The 19120-nt window shown below is 36.5% G+C and overlaps 1 protein-coding gene across 4 annotated transcripts in view; it reads left to right on the top strand.

Annotated features, from left to right (window-relative positions):
* FAT1 (FAT atypical cadherin 1) overlaps positions 1-19120 on the top strand; it is a 116218-nt gene that overhangs the window by 65308 nt on the left and 31790 nt on the right. For all 4 annotated transcript variants that reach the window (XM_054701025.1, XM_054701024.1, XM_037526343.1 and 1 more), the window contains exons 4-9: positions 4513-4574; positions 7385-7714; positions 8018-8228; positions 10571-10710; positions 15005-15280; positions 15398-15608. In XM_054701025.1, coding sequence (XP_054557000.1) covers positions 4513-4574; positions 7385-7714; positions 8018-8228; positions 10571-10710; positions 15005-15280; positions 15398-15608 — 1230 coding nt within the window. The remainder of the gene's footprint in view (positions 1-4512; positions 4575-7384; positions 7715-8017; positions 8229-10570; positions 10711-15004; positions 15281-15397; positions 15609-19120) is intronic.

The following is a 19120-nucleotide window of genomic DNA, read 5'->3' on the forward strand; positions in this document are numbered from 1 at the left end:
CACTTTTATTAGTAGCTGAGTAATATTCCATTGAGTATTCCATAATTTTCTTACTCAGTTGTCTAGACACGTATTTTTACCCCAAAATAAGACCGTGTCTTAACCAGCTGTACATTCTGAATGTACGGCACAAAATAGTTGTCTGACTATCTCATAAATACAGCGCCAGCTCTGTAGATGAGCTCTCATCACCTCAACTCCATAGTGCTTTCACCTTCATGTGCTGGCTGCTTTGTGACACCCACTGGGTCTCTTAATCTTCAAGAAGTTTGGAGTAGGTTTATGGTATTGATACATGAGAAATGTCGAAATAAAATTTTATTTGAAGCATTATAATTAATTTAACATTTTCAGGAATTTTTTAAATGTCCAAAGTAGCATTTGGAAGGCTTTGAATAGTTCAGTTTTTCTAAAATAATGATCATTAGTAGGAAAGCTAGGTTCTTAATTTTGTATACATTTATGGGATAAATTTGTAATTGCTAATTGGTGAAAAGATATTGTACCTGTTACCTAGCCCCCCCCCCACACACACACATTTATAATAGCATTGATGTACAGAATGGGATATTTTTTTATGCCAAGGAAAGGAAGTTTTGGTATTTTCTATTTTTAACTTGATGGTGCTCTGCAGAATAGAATAAAACACAGAGTTACAAAAGGCAATACTTGCATAGGCATTTTTCACCTTTTGCCCACTCTTTTATTTTCTAAGTTGCTTTTCTGGACCTATTAAGTGGTAATGATTAACTGTTGCTAGTTTTCACCCCTTAATGTTAAGTCACAGTTCAGAGTTTATGGAGAGTTAAAATGCCATAATGCAGTAAATTAGGCAGTGTGTGTGGCGTGATGGGGCAGAAGAAAACCAAAAAACCTCTCAGCTGGGCCTCAGGAAAAGTAAGTTCTAATCCTGCCTTTGATAATGGCTTAGTGGTGATGTTGGAGTAATTTAATTTCTCTTTTCTCAAGCTCAGTCTTGATAGCAATTGAACTTGATCATCTTAAAGCTTTCTCTCCAATTCTGAAATGTTACACTGTTTGTATTAAGTATGTATGCTGGGATTTTAGTAATATTCATACAAATGTTCAAAATGAAGAAAATGGCTGCACTATCAATGGATATACACACACACTTTGGATTCATTTTCTAAATAGGTGTTTGTCAAGTAGGGGAAAGGGAGAGGATTAGCAGGACTGAGATGTACAGAATTACAAAGGTGGAATTGTGAATCACATGATGAATTTTGCAGTTAAATTGGTGTGTCTAGAGTGCAGGATGTTTGGAAAGCATTTCTATGTATTAAGCTCCTAGTGTGACTAATTGCTGTAAGGTAAAGTGTATCTCCAAAGAGCATCCACAGTTTTCCTGGTATTTTTCTCCTTTGTTAGAAATTTTGTTTGCTCTTCAGGGTTCATTTTGTATGAAAATTCCACAGAATGCACTAATTTTTCCCTTGTCCTAGGGGGTGCACTACCTCCCGCAGCTCCTTTCCCCAGTAGGATAGGCGCACACAGCCTCTGCCTCTGCCTGGTGATGGCATTAGGCAGCACTGTGACATTTTGAATGGAATGTTGTGAATGTATAAAGCCCTTTTTGTTTTAGTCTGAAATCTCTTACATGTTCACGAAATAGCTTCCTTGTAATCTAGATTTCAGTAGTCACTTGGGGCTGCTGGCTACAGTGTAGGTTGGTTTGCCTTATCTTCATTGTCCCTTATGTTTGTAGTCACTGACATGCTAAGTCTCCTCTTCATACAGAAATGCCTTTTCTAGTTCCTGCCTCTTGACTCTCACTTTTATTTTCTATTCCAAGCTTCGCTGAGGATTAGGGGACTTTCTCCTTAAAATTCTCTTTCCAGATCTTCTGGGACGAGGCTATTTTCTTGCCACTGTGTCTTAGGTTTCTTAATGGCTTTCTAAGATTGGTGTCCCCTACTTAAATTAGGTGGGCCCATCCTTTTTATTTACTGTGGCCCACCGTTCTCTTAGTCTGCATCTTCTGTACTGTGGTGTATCCCACCTCTCTCTCTCTCTGACTGACCACTTCCCTATACTTCATATCTGTGCCGCTGAATTCCTGCCTGCTGGATGCCACCATTGCTGAGACCACCATTCACATCTTGCCAGTAAATCCATGTGAAATGGTTTCTGTTAACTCATAATTAAGGAATAAATTTGTTTATCATTTCCAAGTTTAGTGTAGTTTTTGCCTCTTGTACTTTTATGCAATTTTTTTCAATTCTGTAATTTATAGTTGTAAGCAATTCATCTTCTCATATTCAAGTATTTTCTGCAGGTGATAGAGATACAGTGGTGTGACCAAGACACATACAGGAAAGGAGAGTCTGCCTTACGGGCTTTGCAGTATACGAAAGAGGATTTGAATGTGTGGCTGTAATGCCGTGGGGTGGTGGTGTTATGATCAAGCCAGAATAAGAACTTGGAGAACTCAGCAGTAGAACCCTCGATCAGTCTTGCAGGGAAGGCTCCCCTATTTAAGACGAGAGGTGACGGAGGGCCTCCCTGGAGGCGCAAGGGGTTAAGACACATCTTATGAGGCTATCCGCAGCCACTGCAGCATGAGTTTGATTCCCAGCTGGCCAGGGAGCTACCCACATGGCACAGCAGACCTCTCCTGGCTCACCTACTGCTCCCCTCAGCAGTGTGTTTCAGTCAGTCTGCCTGTTCTGTTCCCCACTCTGTCTTTGGTGAATCCTCTCACCCTCCCTCGCCTCTGGCCTGTACCCCGGCTCTTGTATAAATAAATAAATCTTTAAAAAATTAATAAATAACTAAATCTTTAAAAAAAAAAAAAAAAAGACGAGAGGTGGAGCAGCAGATAGGAGCAGCTAGGCCAAAGTGATAAGGAAGGACCATTGCAATTTATTGTATTTGAATAGAATTAATGTTCTAGTTGAATTGACAGAGGGAAATTAATTTGAAGCATATAGAACAAACAGATAATTGCAGTCATAGCTGATGGTCAGATTTGCTTTTTGTTGTATATTGAATTGGTAGTATGAGTGCAGACACATCCATACTACCAATTAGCAGTCTGATGTGCTGTAAGTAAGCTGTAAAGTGGGGAATAATATTTGCTAATGGAAACTTATTTGCTAATGTCTACTTATGCAATGAGTGGTTACTCTCCATGGGGGCAGAATACTGTTTTTCCTGTGAGCATGCCAAGCCATTGCGCCTTGTGATGTTACCAATGGTAACTCTTTGCTGGGCACATTATGCCAAGTAGATGGGACTAATTATAGTGATTTCCTGTTAGTCTTGAATTCCTTAAATTCACAATCAAAAGAGGATGGTAAGCTTTTGAGATGGGGAAAGAAAAGAATTGACTTTAAAAGGTTTTTGAGTAATGAAAATCAAGCTTGTACTACATTAAGCACATTTTCACACCATTAAGCACTGAAGCATTTTCTTTGAACCTCTTCTAATCTACAAGGAGGGTTGGGGGACTCCAGGACCTGGTTACAATATCATCTTTTGTTACTATTAAAAAGAAAGTATTGCTTTAAACTGTGGGAGGATCATGTTGATTTTAGATTTTTATTGATGATATAAGGAAAAAATTACTTCAAATGGAATGAAGATACCAACTATTCATTTACAGATTTGGGAAAACATTTTGAATAGCCTTTAGTTTGTAGTTTTGTGAAACTAGGATAATAGGAAAAAAACAATTAGAGTGGTAATTTCTGTCCTTAAATATGAATTATTTGAAGTATTTCCCTGTTGGAAAAACTAGAAAGCTGGGCAGGAAAAAGGTTAACCCTAGCAGTTGTCTTGCTACAATGAGACTCTCCTGATTTTCAGACCTCATGTCAGATCCTCTCAACATGCACCTGTCCCTCATCAACACTAGTAGAGGATATTTTAGTATTAGGGAAATTCGTTTGTATTTGTGTGTGTGTGAAGTACAAGAACATACTCAGTTTTTTACAGTCCTCTTGATTCTAGCAGTTACTGACAGTTTAGCATATAGTTATTAAAATTGCAGAGACATTAAAACTATATTCTACTCAAAAATTGAAAATAGGGGATTTCTTTGAGGGTTACCTATTTTCTTAATATTCTGTGTTCCTCTGGTTATTTTAGAATAAATTGTTATGTTATTTCTGTTCATTCTTAATCATATCTGAAGCAGTAAAAGGAGATCCCAGTGAGACTGAAATCTTGGATTATTTAATCTTACTTAAAAAATCTTTTCTGACAAAATTTATATTGAAGCTATTAAGCAAGGGAAAAAATATAACTACTTTTAGTTTCCACTTTCTTAATGTCTGTCACTTATACAAGATATTTAAGAATTAGTACCATGACAAAATATACAGTGTATGACTTGTAATTAAAATCACTGCCTGTATTCAGCACTTTATTTCCTGGGTAATAAATTAAGAGATTTTTCCAGACTTTCATACTCAAGTGAATGGTTTCAATCTCAATACCTTGTAATTAACTTTACTTCATGAGGATTAAGCAAGTGTTAATATTTTATAGGTCTCATCACAACTACATCAAGGAAACTAGACCGAGAACAGCAAGATGAACACATATTGGAAGTAAGCATGTCTTTATTTTTAAATTACTTTTAAATATTATAAATATCATAGAAAGGAGCAATCTTGTTCATGTTAGTATTCATTGTTGTTCATACTTTGTTACAATAGTTGCTTCTTGTTGGTACAAAGGAAAATAAAGAAAACATGTTCATGTTTCCTTATACCTCTTCTGTCCCCAGCTTTTATAACTGCTGTTCCAAGTTCCACTCTAATTTTTGTACCTTATACACACACATACAGAGCGAACAAAACTAAGAGCAATTATTTATTTGAATTATAATTTCATTTACATAAGTGATACGTCCCTATCTTCTATAATTTCCCCACTCCCCCAGAATTGTTTTTTTGTGTTACTATTAATAGATCTGATTCAACCTATTCTATTAATAGATCTGATTCAACCTTTTCCAGCTGTAGTTTACTTTTTTTTTCTTCTTAAACAAGTTGTATTGTTTATGCCTTGTAAACTGAATTATAAAAATGGATACTTTTTAAATTTTTCTAAAATTAGGGCAACTTGAAGTCATCTGATGTATGCTCTCTTACTGTTAGTGAGGCTTCTAGTTCTCACAGTTATAAATGCTTTCTAGTTCTTAGGGGGAAAAACACAGGTTATCATTTCCTGGTTGTCTTATTTCTGCTGGGCGGGAAACATTTTGCAGTAGAAGGGATGGGAGTAAATTGGAGGATGGAAGTAGAGTATAGTGATGGGCTTGCTGGGTGACATTGCCTGCAAACCAGGAAGCTGCAGCCCCTGCAAAGGGAAAAAGGAGCAGAACTAGCCTATTATCTCTTGGTAACTATTATTTAACATACCTGTTATGTTAAAAATAGCTCTTGCCTCTATCATATGTTAAAGGCTAGTGTTGATTGATAGAGTCAGATCTGAAAAAGCCATTGCTTTTGTTTAATTGTGAGTTATCTGGACAGCTCTTCCATTCTACTAATATGGATAATTGAAAACATTCCAATTAATTTTTTTTTTTAAATTCTCCCTTTTCAGTTATGCTGCCTGCTCAGTTTCATTTCATTTTTGGTCAACATTTTGTAACTTTGTCAGTGCTCTATTTTGATTTTGTAGCTGTGTAGTGTGTGTCCGTGTATGCATGTATGTAAGCACACAGTACTGTCTCGTGAAGATGGTTTTTACAACCACAATTAAAGTTAGTAATTTTCTCAAGAGTTATGGCTAAGTGTTTAGCTATTACTCTGAGTTCATTTTCTTCATGATAGATCAGAGTTTTGAATTTTCATTCAGTCACTACAGTGGTTGACAAAAAGAAGAAAAGAATTTTTGAAGAAAATGACAGATGGCAAAATATCCAGGGCAGCAGATTACAAACATTGGCATCCTGCTCCAGTCCCCTCACCCCACTTGGAACTGCCCTGGGTACCCATTAGTCAGTGCCTGACTCCACAGCAGTCTTTTCTCATGAAATAGCAAATGCTGGGTGGGAGCAGGGTAAGATACTTAGGACATAGAAATAAAATTTTTTAATAGTTTGTTTACATGTCTTGTCCTTTTTTAGTAGTCCTTTTGTGGTTTATTTGTGAGCCATTGCTGCATTAACCTGACTGTCACTGGTTAACAGTTGATTTGACCGTCAACTTGTGAAGGGAAAAAAATTCCATCACATATTAAAAGCTGTGTAACTGACTACTGGTAATTAAGCCCAAACTTTAAATAGTCTGGTGATGAATATTAAAAAGCGTATCATTAAGTTGTGTTTCTTTTTTTCTAAAGCTTTTATGAAAATTAACCAAAAGGTAATATTTCAGAGATTAAAATAGTAATTTTTATTTTGTGAGGTTAGGAAGGTAAGTCAGTGTACATTAAGTAAAGCGACTATTTTAATATTTTTAGTCTTTCGATAAATCATTGACAAAAAGAGGTGGGGGTATGGGTCGTGATTTTTAATGTACTTCCTGAAATAAGCATGAGCCTTGGCTTTAAGTGTGAGGTTGACACTCATGCCTGTAGAAGCAAACCAGGACAGTCCTCGGGGTATCTGGTCATTGTTCCTGTATTGAGTGCATGGAGAGTTTGCTTAGAATGGAAGCTGTTTCACATTTCTGTTTTTGAAAATCTTTTAAGTTGATCATACATTTAGATGTCTACATCCATCCTTGAAAACTTCTCTATAAGAACCAAACAAAATGGGCCTCCCCTGGTGGCGCAGCAGTTGAGCGCTGGGTTGTGAAGCTGCCCACAGCCTCTGCAGAGCCAATTCAATACCTGGCCACCGACGAGGGTCCCACCAAAAAAAAAAAAAAAAAAAAAAAAAACAAAATGACAATTACTAAGCATATGCTTGACATATTTTAAAACAGTGATTTATGGTGATTTAGCTCACTGTATTGATGAAGGTCAAAAATGACAGTTTTTCAGTGCAGTATATCAAAATTTTAAGTATATAGAACATTTATTGTTTTTAAGAGGGCTCTTTAATATTTTGTCACTTTTTTATGTATCGCTTCCTTGACTTAAAACTGTTTTATCATTTTGGTGATGATCCCATTACAGTTCAGCTTGTAAAAGGAGAAGTGGCATGCTGAGGAGAGAGCAAGGCTCATAGCCAGTCCTTTCTAAGCCCCTGCCAAGCTCTCAGACTCCCTATCTGAAAACGGGAGCTGTGATCCTGCCTCCTCACAGGACTGTTGTCAGGATGAGAGGGGATGAGATGTGTCGTAGTACATGAGAATTGTAGAGGTTTATACAGATACTGGTTATCATTAGAGAGAAGGTATTCATTTTATATAGTAATTCTAAAAATATTTGTGATTTCTGTTACCTTGGGGAAAAAAAACAGGTCACTGTGACAGACAATGGCAGCCCCCCCAAATCAACCATTGCAAGAGTAATCGTGAAAATTCTTGATGAAAATGACAACAAACCCCAGTTCCTGCAAAAGTTCTACAAAATCAGACTTCCAGAACGGGAAAAACCAGAACGAGAAAGGAATGCTAAGCGAGAGCCTATATATCGTGTTATAGCTGCAGACAAAGATGAAGGTCCCAATGCAGAAATCTCCTACAGCATTGAAGAAGGAAATGAGATTGGCAAGTTTTTTATTGAGCCAAAAACTGGAGTGGTTTCATCCAAGAAGTTTTCTGCAGCTGGAGAATATGATATTCTTTCAGTGAGTTAAGATCTAGTTCTTGAATTTCTTATACTCTGACTGTTAATAGCTTGTTATCTTTCGTCCTTTGTAACTTTATCTCTATTCAGTAAATGCACCCAGTGTCTGGGGGTGCCTTTTCTCTCTTCATTTGGTTATGAAGAGACATCTATCAAGCATTAAACGTGTTATATACAAATACAGATATGAAGTGTTTGAAACCCCTCTGTGTGAGATTGAAACACCCCATGCTTCCTTTGTAACTTGTAACTTGGCCTGTGACTTCTAATTTTCTGTTTTATCTCTTCTGCCCTTATTCTATAGATTAAGGCAGTTGATAATGGTCGCCCCCAAAAGTCATCAACCACTCGTCTCCATATTGAATGGATCCCCAAACCCAAACCATCTCTGGAACCAATTTCATTTGAGGAATCATTTTTTACCTTTACTGTAATGGAAAGCGATCCTGTTGCTCACATGATTGGGGTGATATCTGTTGAGCCTCCTGGCACTCCTCTTTGGTTTGACATCACTGGTAAGCAATTCTCATTATTTTCATGGTCCTTGTAGAGGTTATACTGAGGGAAACCTTTCTGGTTTTCTGATTTTTTTGTGTGTGCATATCTGAGAATTCAAAATTGAGAGCAAGACTGATAGATAACTGGTTGAGACTGTTTTAAATTGCGGTATTTTCACCTGAAGGGTTTGATTCTCTACCTCTAAATCATAGACAACTGTTGTAAGCCAATATTACCTCAATAAAATAAATAATATCCAGAAGTCAAGTGGCATAACACATGTCCAGTGGCATACACTCATGAGTACTCATTTTCTGCTTGTATAAATAAAATATGGTCTGATAAAAATTATTGTATTTTGATTGCAAATATTTTTATGATACCCAACCTGTACTAAACTTGTTTAAAATAGGTGCTCTATATATCATTAATGAAACAAGGTTTTTAAAGAGTGCTTCAAAGAGAAAAATCTAAATGTTTCTGTTTGGAAGCATGGCTTCTTAAATTTTTCTTCTTGGTGCATAGCATAGGCACACAATTTTTATTATGATTTGAATACTTCAAATAACTATTCCTGTTTGACTTGTCACATGTCAGTATGTTAAAAGGGATAAACCTACAAATTCTAACTGTATAACTTAAAAAAATACAGTGCCAATTTACCACTTTTCAAGTATTAGTTACCTCATTTGCTGTAGGAAGCAGGGTTCACTAGATTAAATCACCTTTAGAGACAAACTACATGCCTACACCAATTCTTTTATTTTGTCGTGTAATTTAACTTACACATAGAATATGATACTCTTCCAACATAAATTTCACAGTAATCTTCAGCATCTTAACTTTTCTTTTATTCTATGTCTTCCCAATATTTTAATTCTAAGGCTATTTCAGATCAAAAGAATATGTGTTGTGATTTGTCTCTAATTGAAAGTTCATACCCTTTTCCCTTAGCTACCCTAGTCCCCCAAAAGCTTTCCCAGCATGTTGAAGCCAGTGGATGTGGGGGACAGACCCCCCACATGGTGCAGGTGTTCCTCTTGGGCTTTCACACTGATTAGGTAACATCCCAGGTTGGGTCATTGTATGACGTTATTGATGTCATCAACACCTATGAAAGCATTATGGTTTAATACTAAAGGAAAAAGATGAATATCAATTTCACCATTCACAATCAAAATTGTTTGTTTTCTGCTAATCCTATCATGTTTCGAGATGAGCAGGCTGCTGTTACGTGGTATTTAACTTCACCATTAATACTAACTGCATTTGGAACCAGTTGATTGATTGCTCTTCCTTCTTCTGTGCTTGCCTTCCATGCTTGCTTGCTTCTTTTGGGCTGTGCCAGGAGATACACTTGCTAAAGAAGTGTTTTACATCTTTCAGATGACTTGTGACCTGAACTGTACAGCAGAAGGTATCTGCTGAGATCACATAATTTGCCTCAGATTATGAGATCTAAAATAAGCATCAATTTTAAAAACTTTATTTCCAGTGATTGTCTTTCATTGCGCTTTCTTTTCATAGTATAGACATGGTCACTCATTCCAGTTGTAAACATAATTGATTTCTAATATGTGCCTAGTCTATAGTTTTCAGTGTAATTGAGTCTTTGTTTTGTGATTGTTTGTTTTGTTTTCTGGTTAGATTGAGTAATAGAACTTTAATTTTTCATGACTTTATTTTTATTCCATTTCATTCCATTGATAAAAATATCTCAAATTCAATGGGCCTGCAAAGAGTTTTATCTAGGACATAATTGTGAATGCATGATAATGTTAGCAGCACAGAAACTTTTGCTTTATTGAGCTCTGTGTTTTGATAATTGGAAAAAATTTCTTTCCACACAGTGTATGAATCAGAACTAACATATTAACTACTACTCTTGTTAAGAGCTAACAGTTGTTTTTAATAGTTACTTTACTAGGGCTGTATGCTCAAAGGGTCTCAACAATCTTTTTTTGAGTAAATAGCCAACTTGGTTATTTTAAATGATGTATAATAGAGGTACTCAGTATAATTAAAGACATTCTGATTACCTGACAGAAGAAACTGAAAGTAATTCATTGGCAGTAGTGTTTTTCTGTTTTCAGAGTTGCTTTCTTGCTTCCTCTAAATTACTAGTTTTGCTGACAATTAGGTCTCAACTTGGCCTTAATGAGAATTGTCTTTTTAATGGGCTCTTCTTTTCTTGTCTTTAAAAATAAAAGTTCTTTCAAATCACCTTGATCAGCATATCAGAAGTTTTGTTTTTGCCCTTTTTTTTGGTTATTGCCATTAAGAATTAGCCACAAAATGAATGGCAGGTTTTCATCATGTGACCTGTTTTTACTTTTCTACTTGTTTTAATTTAAACCAGGTGGCAACTATGATAGCCACTTTGATGTGGACAAGGGCACTGGAACCATCATCATTGCCAAACCTCTTGATGCAGAACAGAAATCAAACTATAACCTCACAGTGGAGGCTACTGATGGAACCACCACTATACTCACTCAGGTGAGTGCTGCTCGTGATGTATTTGTCAGAAGAAGCTTACATAACATTCTGATTTAAGGGACCACAGATAATATGAACAGTGGATTTTGCCCTCTGAGGCTTTCAAATCAGAAGTTACTATGCTAATAGTATTCACACACATATACCCTGAGGATTTTTATTTAGGGAAAGAAAAATATTAACTGCAAATCCTGATTTAGGTTTTGTATTGAATTAACCAGTTTTGAAAATTTTGAAAGATTGTCAAAGTCATTTTCATTATAGCTGGCTAAAGTGATTATCTTTCAGGGCACTTTTTGGGATAATTTTTCCCTTTGGCTAGGGTTGAGTAAAAAAATGATACATAAAATTGTTCTAATAGTTCCTTTAACTTTTTTTTTTTAAAGATTGATTTATTTAATTATACAAGTTCTGGGTAAAGTCAGAAGTGCAGAAGGGGGAGAGAATTCACCAGAGTCAGAGCAGAGAGCAGAGTAGGCAGACTGACAAAGTACACTGCTGAGGGAAGCAGCGGGTGGCAGGAGAGGTCTGCACGCCATGTGGGACCCTCACCTGGTGGTGCCCGGGGATTGAACATGCGCTGCAGAGGTTGTGGGCAGCTTCGCAACCCAGCGCTCAACCACTGCGCCACCGGGGAGGCCCAGTTCCTTTAACATTTTTATTTACTCTTATCGACACTTAAAGGATGGCCAGGTACTGGGATTTCAAATTTAGACATCAAAGTTCTAAAATTCACATTTAAATTTTCTTTTTTCTTAATAATTAAAAAGAAATTAATTATCTTTGAATCTAAGTGTGGACTGAGAATTTGTTGGACACTTGTTATATTCTGGGTATTGTGCTAGAAGCTGAATATCAGGAAACAAAAATCCTGCTTCCTTGGCATTTACATTAGAATGATGGTAGCTGAAGGTTTGGGTGTAATCTGTTTTATCCTCAAAGTAAAAGGAGGAAATCACAGTTAATAATGTTTCTGAATTTAAGTTTTCTAGCTTTAGTTTATACAATTTTAAACCTTCAATGAGATGGGTCATCTGCTAAATCTTGGTTGTAATGAAGAATAAAAATCAATAATCTGTGATGTCTTTTCAATTAACAGATGAACAAGTAAGTTAAAACTAGTTGTACAAAGATCTTAGTCTTCAAATGCTTATCTTTTTTTTATCATGTTTATAATCGATGTATGTGCTGTGCTTTGGGGTCATTTTCAGATTGTCATATATACGTTCTAGCACAGTGGTAAAATTTCAGTTTTGTCAGTAACTTCTCATTGTAGAAGTTAGACTATAGAGCATAAAAGTAAGAATAAAAAATATTAAGAATCATAATTTAATAGGATAATTCTGAAAGTTTTAAAGAATGTAACTGCTTGTATACCAGTTTGAATAATTGACTAACCAGAAATCTAGCAAAGGGAACTTAACAGCAGCAGTGACTGACCCTCTGTGCCAAGTGTTCTCATCACTAAAGGTGATACCTCTAAAGTAGCATGTATCATGTGTGATGTAGGCCAATAATTAGCACTTCACCCCCTTCCCAGTAATTATAATTTTAGATAGTACAGTTAAAAGCTTAATATGGAATGTGGTATAGGTTGACTAAAATTCCATAAAACCCAGGAAATATATTCTAGTCTTCTTTTCTCAGAGACACAGAATATCTTAAACTTCAATGCTCTGTCTATATTTCCATGACTTTTTTTGAGGTATTTTCAGAGTCTTGATAATATTCTAATGCATGGCCTGCAAAGAAAGGTATCCTGGATATCAAAGAATGGACATAAAGCCCCAGCTGACCTGTTAAGGTGTGGGACAAAGGAAACGATCAGTAATTAGGTTTCGATTTCCATTCTGGGACTGAGAACAGGGAGATAGGAATCTGGGTGGCAGCAAATTCCACAGGAAGGGGGACACAGAGATCAGAAGAGCGTTGATAAGGCACGGGAACACCACACGGTAGATTCAGATTCGGGTTTGTAGTGAAACTCAGGAGCCCACAGAGCAGGTTGTGCTGCATTGAGGTCAGGTTCCAGAAGGTTTGGAGAACACTGTCTGGTTTTAGCCCAGGGGCATCCCCCACAGAAGCAGACGGAGGGAGGGAGGGCTGGTGGTAACTGAACTGCCAGAGCTCTGCTGAAATAGCTCTTCTGGCTTTCTTACCCTGCCGGTTTTTCTTTGGTGCCGACAGGTAGACAGGTATTAACTCAAGTTACTTACCTGGCTTCTCAAAGTAACTTAACAAATCTAGTTGTCTTTGTTTTTTTCTTTGAACAAGCTTTGCTTTCATGTTTTTGTTTTTTATTTCCCTCCTCCAGTTTCTCTTGCACATTAGCATTGTATACTTGGTCCAGGCAGAATTTGAATTTTGACTGTTATTAGGGCCATGGGCAAGTGGCTGTTTACTCTCTCATTTTCTCATCTGGAAAATGGGGATAGTAATTTCTCTTCATTGGGTTCTTAGAGGGTAAAGTGAGAACAGTAAAGTCTTGCAGTTAAAGCCCTTGAGCCTGTCACCCAGCAAGCACTCAGAAGGAGTTGCTGCACATCAGCACTGGTTTGGGGTCTTGTCCTGCTTGACACTTGATTCACCTTCCATTCTCTGTCTCTGCACTTTGTTTTGCCCTAACCTCTCAGAATGGTCTGCCTGACCAAGAAACGGAGGTTAAGTTCAGTTTCTCTGATCAGAAGGGTCAGAGCACTTGGTCCATAACTCTTCAGCCTCTGCTCTGGAGTCAGGCCCTGCACCTTCTCCTCACCTTCCTCCTGCTTCTTTACTGTGTTATCCCTAATTTCCAAGTCCTTCTCTCTCCAGACTCTAAGGGATGGGATGTTTGTTTTTGACTGAGCTCTTCCTCTTAATATACATTCATCTTCCAACATAAAATCTATGTGTACAAAGCCTTATCTCCTCCTTAAAAACTTTTCAGGTGTTGCAGATCACAATAGGCTTGAATGTGTGAGGCCTTGTTGAGGAGGTTGAAGGTTTCCCGAGGGTTGGGGCTGGTATATGCTTATTTACACCCTCAGTAGTGCAAACAGGTGCTAAATATGCAAGTGACCAATAAATAAGTTGCAGTTGAATTGCCTTAGCAAAAATGGTTACTTGAGTTGTTACCATTCAGTTACTATTAATTGAGCATGGAAGAGTATTGAACTCTCTCTGCCCAACATGTCATGAGAAAAATAATTTTTAAATTTATAATGGAAATGAATACGTAATCATTTGATTTATAGACATTAACCTTTATAGCCATTCTTTCTGAATCATCATTGACCTTTGAAAGTGAGACATCTGTAGTTTTAAATGTTTGCCTAGCACCTTTCTTTCGTTGGGTGACTACATAAAGTTTGAAGTTACAAGTCCATTCTGATGTTTTAGTGTTCCATGGGAACACCAGCATAGTCTTCATAGAAAGGCCTCTAGTTCATATACTTGCCCCAGTGTATAGCTAACAATGTTAACTCTGTGTTCTTGGAACTTGGCCCTCTTACACCATTTAAACTAACCCCTTTTTTTCCTGAGTCAAGAAAGCTTAGATTTCTTACAATTGTAAAGAGTCTATTCTAGTAGTTAGTGAGCTTTACTATATCTTAATCTATATACATCTTTTCAACATGAAAATTAATATTCCTGTTAAATTCTTTTTTAAAATTGAGAGGCGTAGGGCTGAATTTTTAAACATCTGTTGTGTTCACATATTAAAGAGAGTTTGTCTTTTCTGTGTTTCAAAATTGCTTTTCAGAAATAAATCATTTACTATTTATATGTAGGTTTTATGATCACAAAAATAGGATTTTAAAGCACATTTCTAATTTTTCATTATATATAAAATCTGGGTGGAAATTTGGAGTCTCAAAGATTAGAACAGGAAATTTAAATACTATATGTAGTAACATAGTCATCTCAGTAACTTGGTTGCAGTTTCAAATCTGATACAGGAAATTAGTCACCTATAAGTCCTAGTAAACTCTTAATTTTACATGAGCAATCTAGTAATCTCTCTTCTGTGGAGACAGAGATTAAACCTGCATTGAAAAAGCAATGTGTGAAAGATGTTACATTTTTTCTCTGAAATTAGTTCCAAGAATTTAGAAAGGTCTTATTCTATTCATGTTGAGGTAATACATCAATGAGGTATTTTAAAGGTATTATTTTATGCACGGTTTCTGTTGCTTTTATTTCTTGTATTTCATTTTACTAAAAAATAAGCCTTTTTCAATCTGTATCTGATTATTCTTTAAGTAGTAAAGCATCATAAATAGCAATATTATTGTGAGTCATTTTGTTGTTATAGGTATTCATCAAAGTAATAGACACAAATGACCATCGTCCCCAATTTTCTACATCAAAGTACGAAGTTGTTATTCCTGAGGACACAGTACCAGAAACAGAAATTCTGCAAATCAATGCTGTGGATAAGGATGAGAAAAACAAACTGATCTATACTCTGCAGAGTAGTATAGATCCATTGAGTCTCAAGAAATTTCGTCTTGATCCTGCAACTGGCACTCTTTACACTTCTGAGAAGCTTGATCATGAAGCCATTCACCAGCATATTCTCACTGTCATGGTAGGGCTTTGTGCTCATTCTTCTGTTGCCACTTGATTCCACCATTTTGTTTGAGAGTAATTTTTAATCACTTATAAGGAAAACCCCAACAGGATGATGATGTATTGATTCTTCTAGGTACGAGATCAAGATGTCCCTGTAAAGCGCAACTTTGCAAGGATTGTGGTCAATGTCAGCGACACAAATGACCATGCCCCCTGGTTCACGAGCTCCTCATACAGAGGACGGGTTTATGAATCAGCAGCTGTCGGCTCAGTTGTGTTGCAGGTTACAGCTCTGGACAAGGACAAAGGGAAAAATGCTGAAGTGATCTACTCTATTGAATCAGGTATTTTTGGAGTACTCGATAGGTTTATAAAAGTATGTTTCTAATTTTCTAAAATTGTAAATGTTGAAGTATTTCTGTGTATTACTGTAAAAATTGCTTAAATTGATCTTACCATTTTACATGTTGGAAGAGGAAATGTTTTAAATGAATTTATTAGAGTACAAAGATTGAATCCTAGCTAAATTTGGGTAATTTTCTTGGAGATTCACAATTTTAGCAAAATTCAAGTCCCTGAGAATTCCTGAAGTAAAGAAAACTTTGTTGGACCATTTCAAAATTTCTAAAATAACTTTAACCACTCAACCACTCAATCATGTTCCTCTGAAGTATCTGTTAATGCAAAACACTCAAAAAAAAAAAGTGGGCTAGTGATTTAGCAGTTTACTTTTAGTCAGAATATTTTCTCTTGAGAAGAACAAGGTATTCCATGACAGAGAGCTGACTCCTCCAATGATAATTGGGTCATAACTTACAAAGTGGGTGTCCTGCGTTTACTGTCTACCCTGCCAGGTTTAACTTTCCTGCCACTTCCAGTGCATACTCTTCTAGCATTTGTGTTTCAGTCACAGAAATGGGTGGTTGTGGTAGGTCCTGGATTGGGACTAGGACTTGAAATATGGCGAAAAGCTAAGGGATCTGCTGTGGTTGGGCAAGTCAACAAAGGCAAGGAAGACCCACTGAGCTGTGGGCCTGGACATTTCTTTGAGGTGTGATAGGGCAAAAGATATGAGTCTTGCTGGTGATTTACCAAGTAATAGTTGTGGTGAAGTGTTGTGTTCCTTTATGTTGCCATTCACTCACTCAGTCATTCCCTGAATTACATAAGCGCATTTTATGTGCCAGGTGCTATGGTAGAAACATTCATACTTGTGCTTGGTAGGTAGAGGTTCCCATTGGCTCACAAATACATTTCTTACACAAGAATTCTGCCACCGATTGAAACAGAGATGTACTTTTACAACTGGGATATATACAGTCAGAAATCACCTTGCTTTTGGACTTTCCACTCATGTCAAGCACTATGAATAAGTGGTCAAATATTAAGAAAGCAGCTTCTGTCTTTCTCAGTGTCATTGTTAGTACAAGGAGATGCATTGCCTCCTTCATTTATCTATCCTTGTAATGATTTTAGAAGATTGAGATCTTCCATTTGACTTTAAAAAAAAAAATCCATACCTTACATATTTAGAAATTGTATCTTGCTTCTAAGCATTGATAGAAGTGTAAATTTAGATCATATAATCAAAGCTGAATAAATGGACAGTGATTTTAAAAATCAGTACTTATTCCATGCGTTTTATGTGGGTTAATATTTTTCTTCTTTAATATATTTGAAGTTTCGTTTCCCTGAAAATGACCAAATTTAGTCCATTGCTCATAAATAAGATCTCATATGCTGCCAGTGGTTGCAGTGTTAAAATGTATTGGAGTGTAGTTAGTGCCTTGAATAAAGATGAAGCCTTTTCCACTGGTTCAGAAATGTAGCTGTTAAAACAACAGTGAATTCCATTTGTGCATGCCTGAGCACTTCAATAAAATAATTATCTCATAGACAAACTGACTGGGTTTGTGTAGGAGAAAATGTTAAACTTTTCCTTAGCTTTCACATAATTTTCTACAACTGGGTGGTTAAAATATGATTGTTAGTGCCTGAGTAAAAGCATGTGCATTTTTCAAATGCTTGTAATGACTGATGGGATTAGTAATTTGGTATTTCAAGAATGGAACTGTGTCTCCACTCGAAGAATAAATAATGCCAGGGACCTATTCCAGTACAGAATTTGGATGTTAAAGTTTTATAGATTTGGTGTAATATAAAAATTGCTCTAAGTAATTACTTTATAGGAAATAGCTATCATCCAAATGCAGTTGTGTGTGTATGTTGGAATAGTAGGAATTACAAAATGGTCATAGAACTTTTCATTTAACAGTTTATTCATAATCACCTGCTTCTCAATTGTGTCAGATTGCATTTAGTAAAGTTCAGGAAACTAGTGCTATTTTCAGACCCAAGCACTGCATGTTGATGAGCAGCATTTATTGAAACAAAGGTTTGATCTGGTTAGATAAGATTAGAAAGGAACTTGGGTTCTGATGACTGCCTAAAAACATGAGCGAGAACATGAAATTGTGGACTCTCAAATACGCATGGGCTAGAAATTAGTTCTTTGAGGCCTGATACAGGCAGCAGAGACCCTACTTGTGAACCAAGTACTACTTGATTTAGCTCAGAGCTTAGTGGCCTGGAGATAAGCCTGGGCCTCTACCTTGGCACCAACTTAGGCACAGCCTTGAGGCCTGAACAGATTGCCAACAGATTTAATGAAAACCAGTCTGGCTGTGGACTCAGAAAAAATTATCATGATTTTTGGAAAATGCAAAAAAGAAGGAAAATGAAGAATGTTGAGGAAGTGCTTAATATTGATGTGGAGAAAGAAGTCCCTGGTTTGCAAATCACACTAAGTAATTCTGGGCTATGAAATGCCACACTGGGTTGCACACCTGGAGGAAAACAGAATTTGAGAAAGCAGTTAAGTGGAAGGTCAACTTTGTTTTGGGTGAATGTAATAGTTCACTTAGGGAAAATTCAGTTCGATGATTGTGATAATGCATTCTGGACCCTTGTTTATAGACCAAAAAAGGAATGAAGCGTTCATGGGTGGATTGAATCTGAAGAACCTTAAACTGCCATGATCTGTCCAAAAGATAGTAAACTGCTTAAACTGTACTAAGTCACAGGTTTCTTCAATAATAATTTAGTTGATTATACAAAACTATGAAATATTATGGAGCTGGAAATGCAGCCAATTGCACATATCTAATAATAGCTATTTGATATAGCTGGATAAGGTTCAACAAACAGCAAGCAAAACAGTGTATCTGAGAGTTTCTCAGCCTCAGCACTATTGACTTTTTGGAGCCCAAAATCCTCATAGTGGGCTATGCTGTACTTGTAAGGTGTTACACAGCAGCCCTGCTCTCTACCCCTGCATGTTAGTTGGACTATCGGCCCCTCTGAGTAATGTTAACCAACAATAGTGTCCCCTTTGTTGATTGAAAACCACTGACTTAAGAATAAAATGATCTGGAAAATGTTGAGACAGTAATGTCAAAAATCTTAAAAATCTGTATTACACATTGGGGTAAATTACTCAAATTCATTTCATAAATTCTTGAATATTTTTTAAGAGGGACTTTAATAAAGTATGTTAAATTTTCTTAACAATTTGAAGTCTTCCTTTCGTAATAAGTAAGAATCTTGAGTATTTACACATAAGTGCTGAAACTGTTAATATATTCCAGAGAATTTTGAAGGATTCTTGGAAAACTATTAACTGTTTCACAGAGGCAGTCTGGTCCTCCCACAACACTTTCTTGGTTCAGCCACTAGAGAGGCAGTTTTGGCTTTAGGTACACAGTGAAATTTCTTCTGTTTCTTGCTTAATTTATACACAAAACTAAAAAGTTTGCTTTGTTTTAGGTAGTTAAAAATGAAAGGAGTTTAAAAATGA

The sequence above is a fragment of the Talpa occidentalis genome, unplaced genomic scaffold, assembly GCF_014898055.3.
Source record: "Talpa occidentalis isolate TD23 unplaced genomic scaffold, MPIMG_talOcc4v2.1 talOcc4.4, whole genome shotgun sequence".
Lineage (NCBI taxonomy): Eukaryota > Metazoa > Chordata > Mammalia > Eulipotyphla > Talpidae > Talpa > Talpa occidentalis.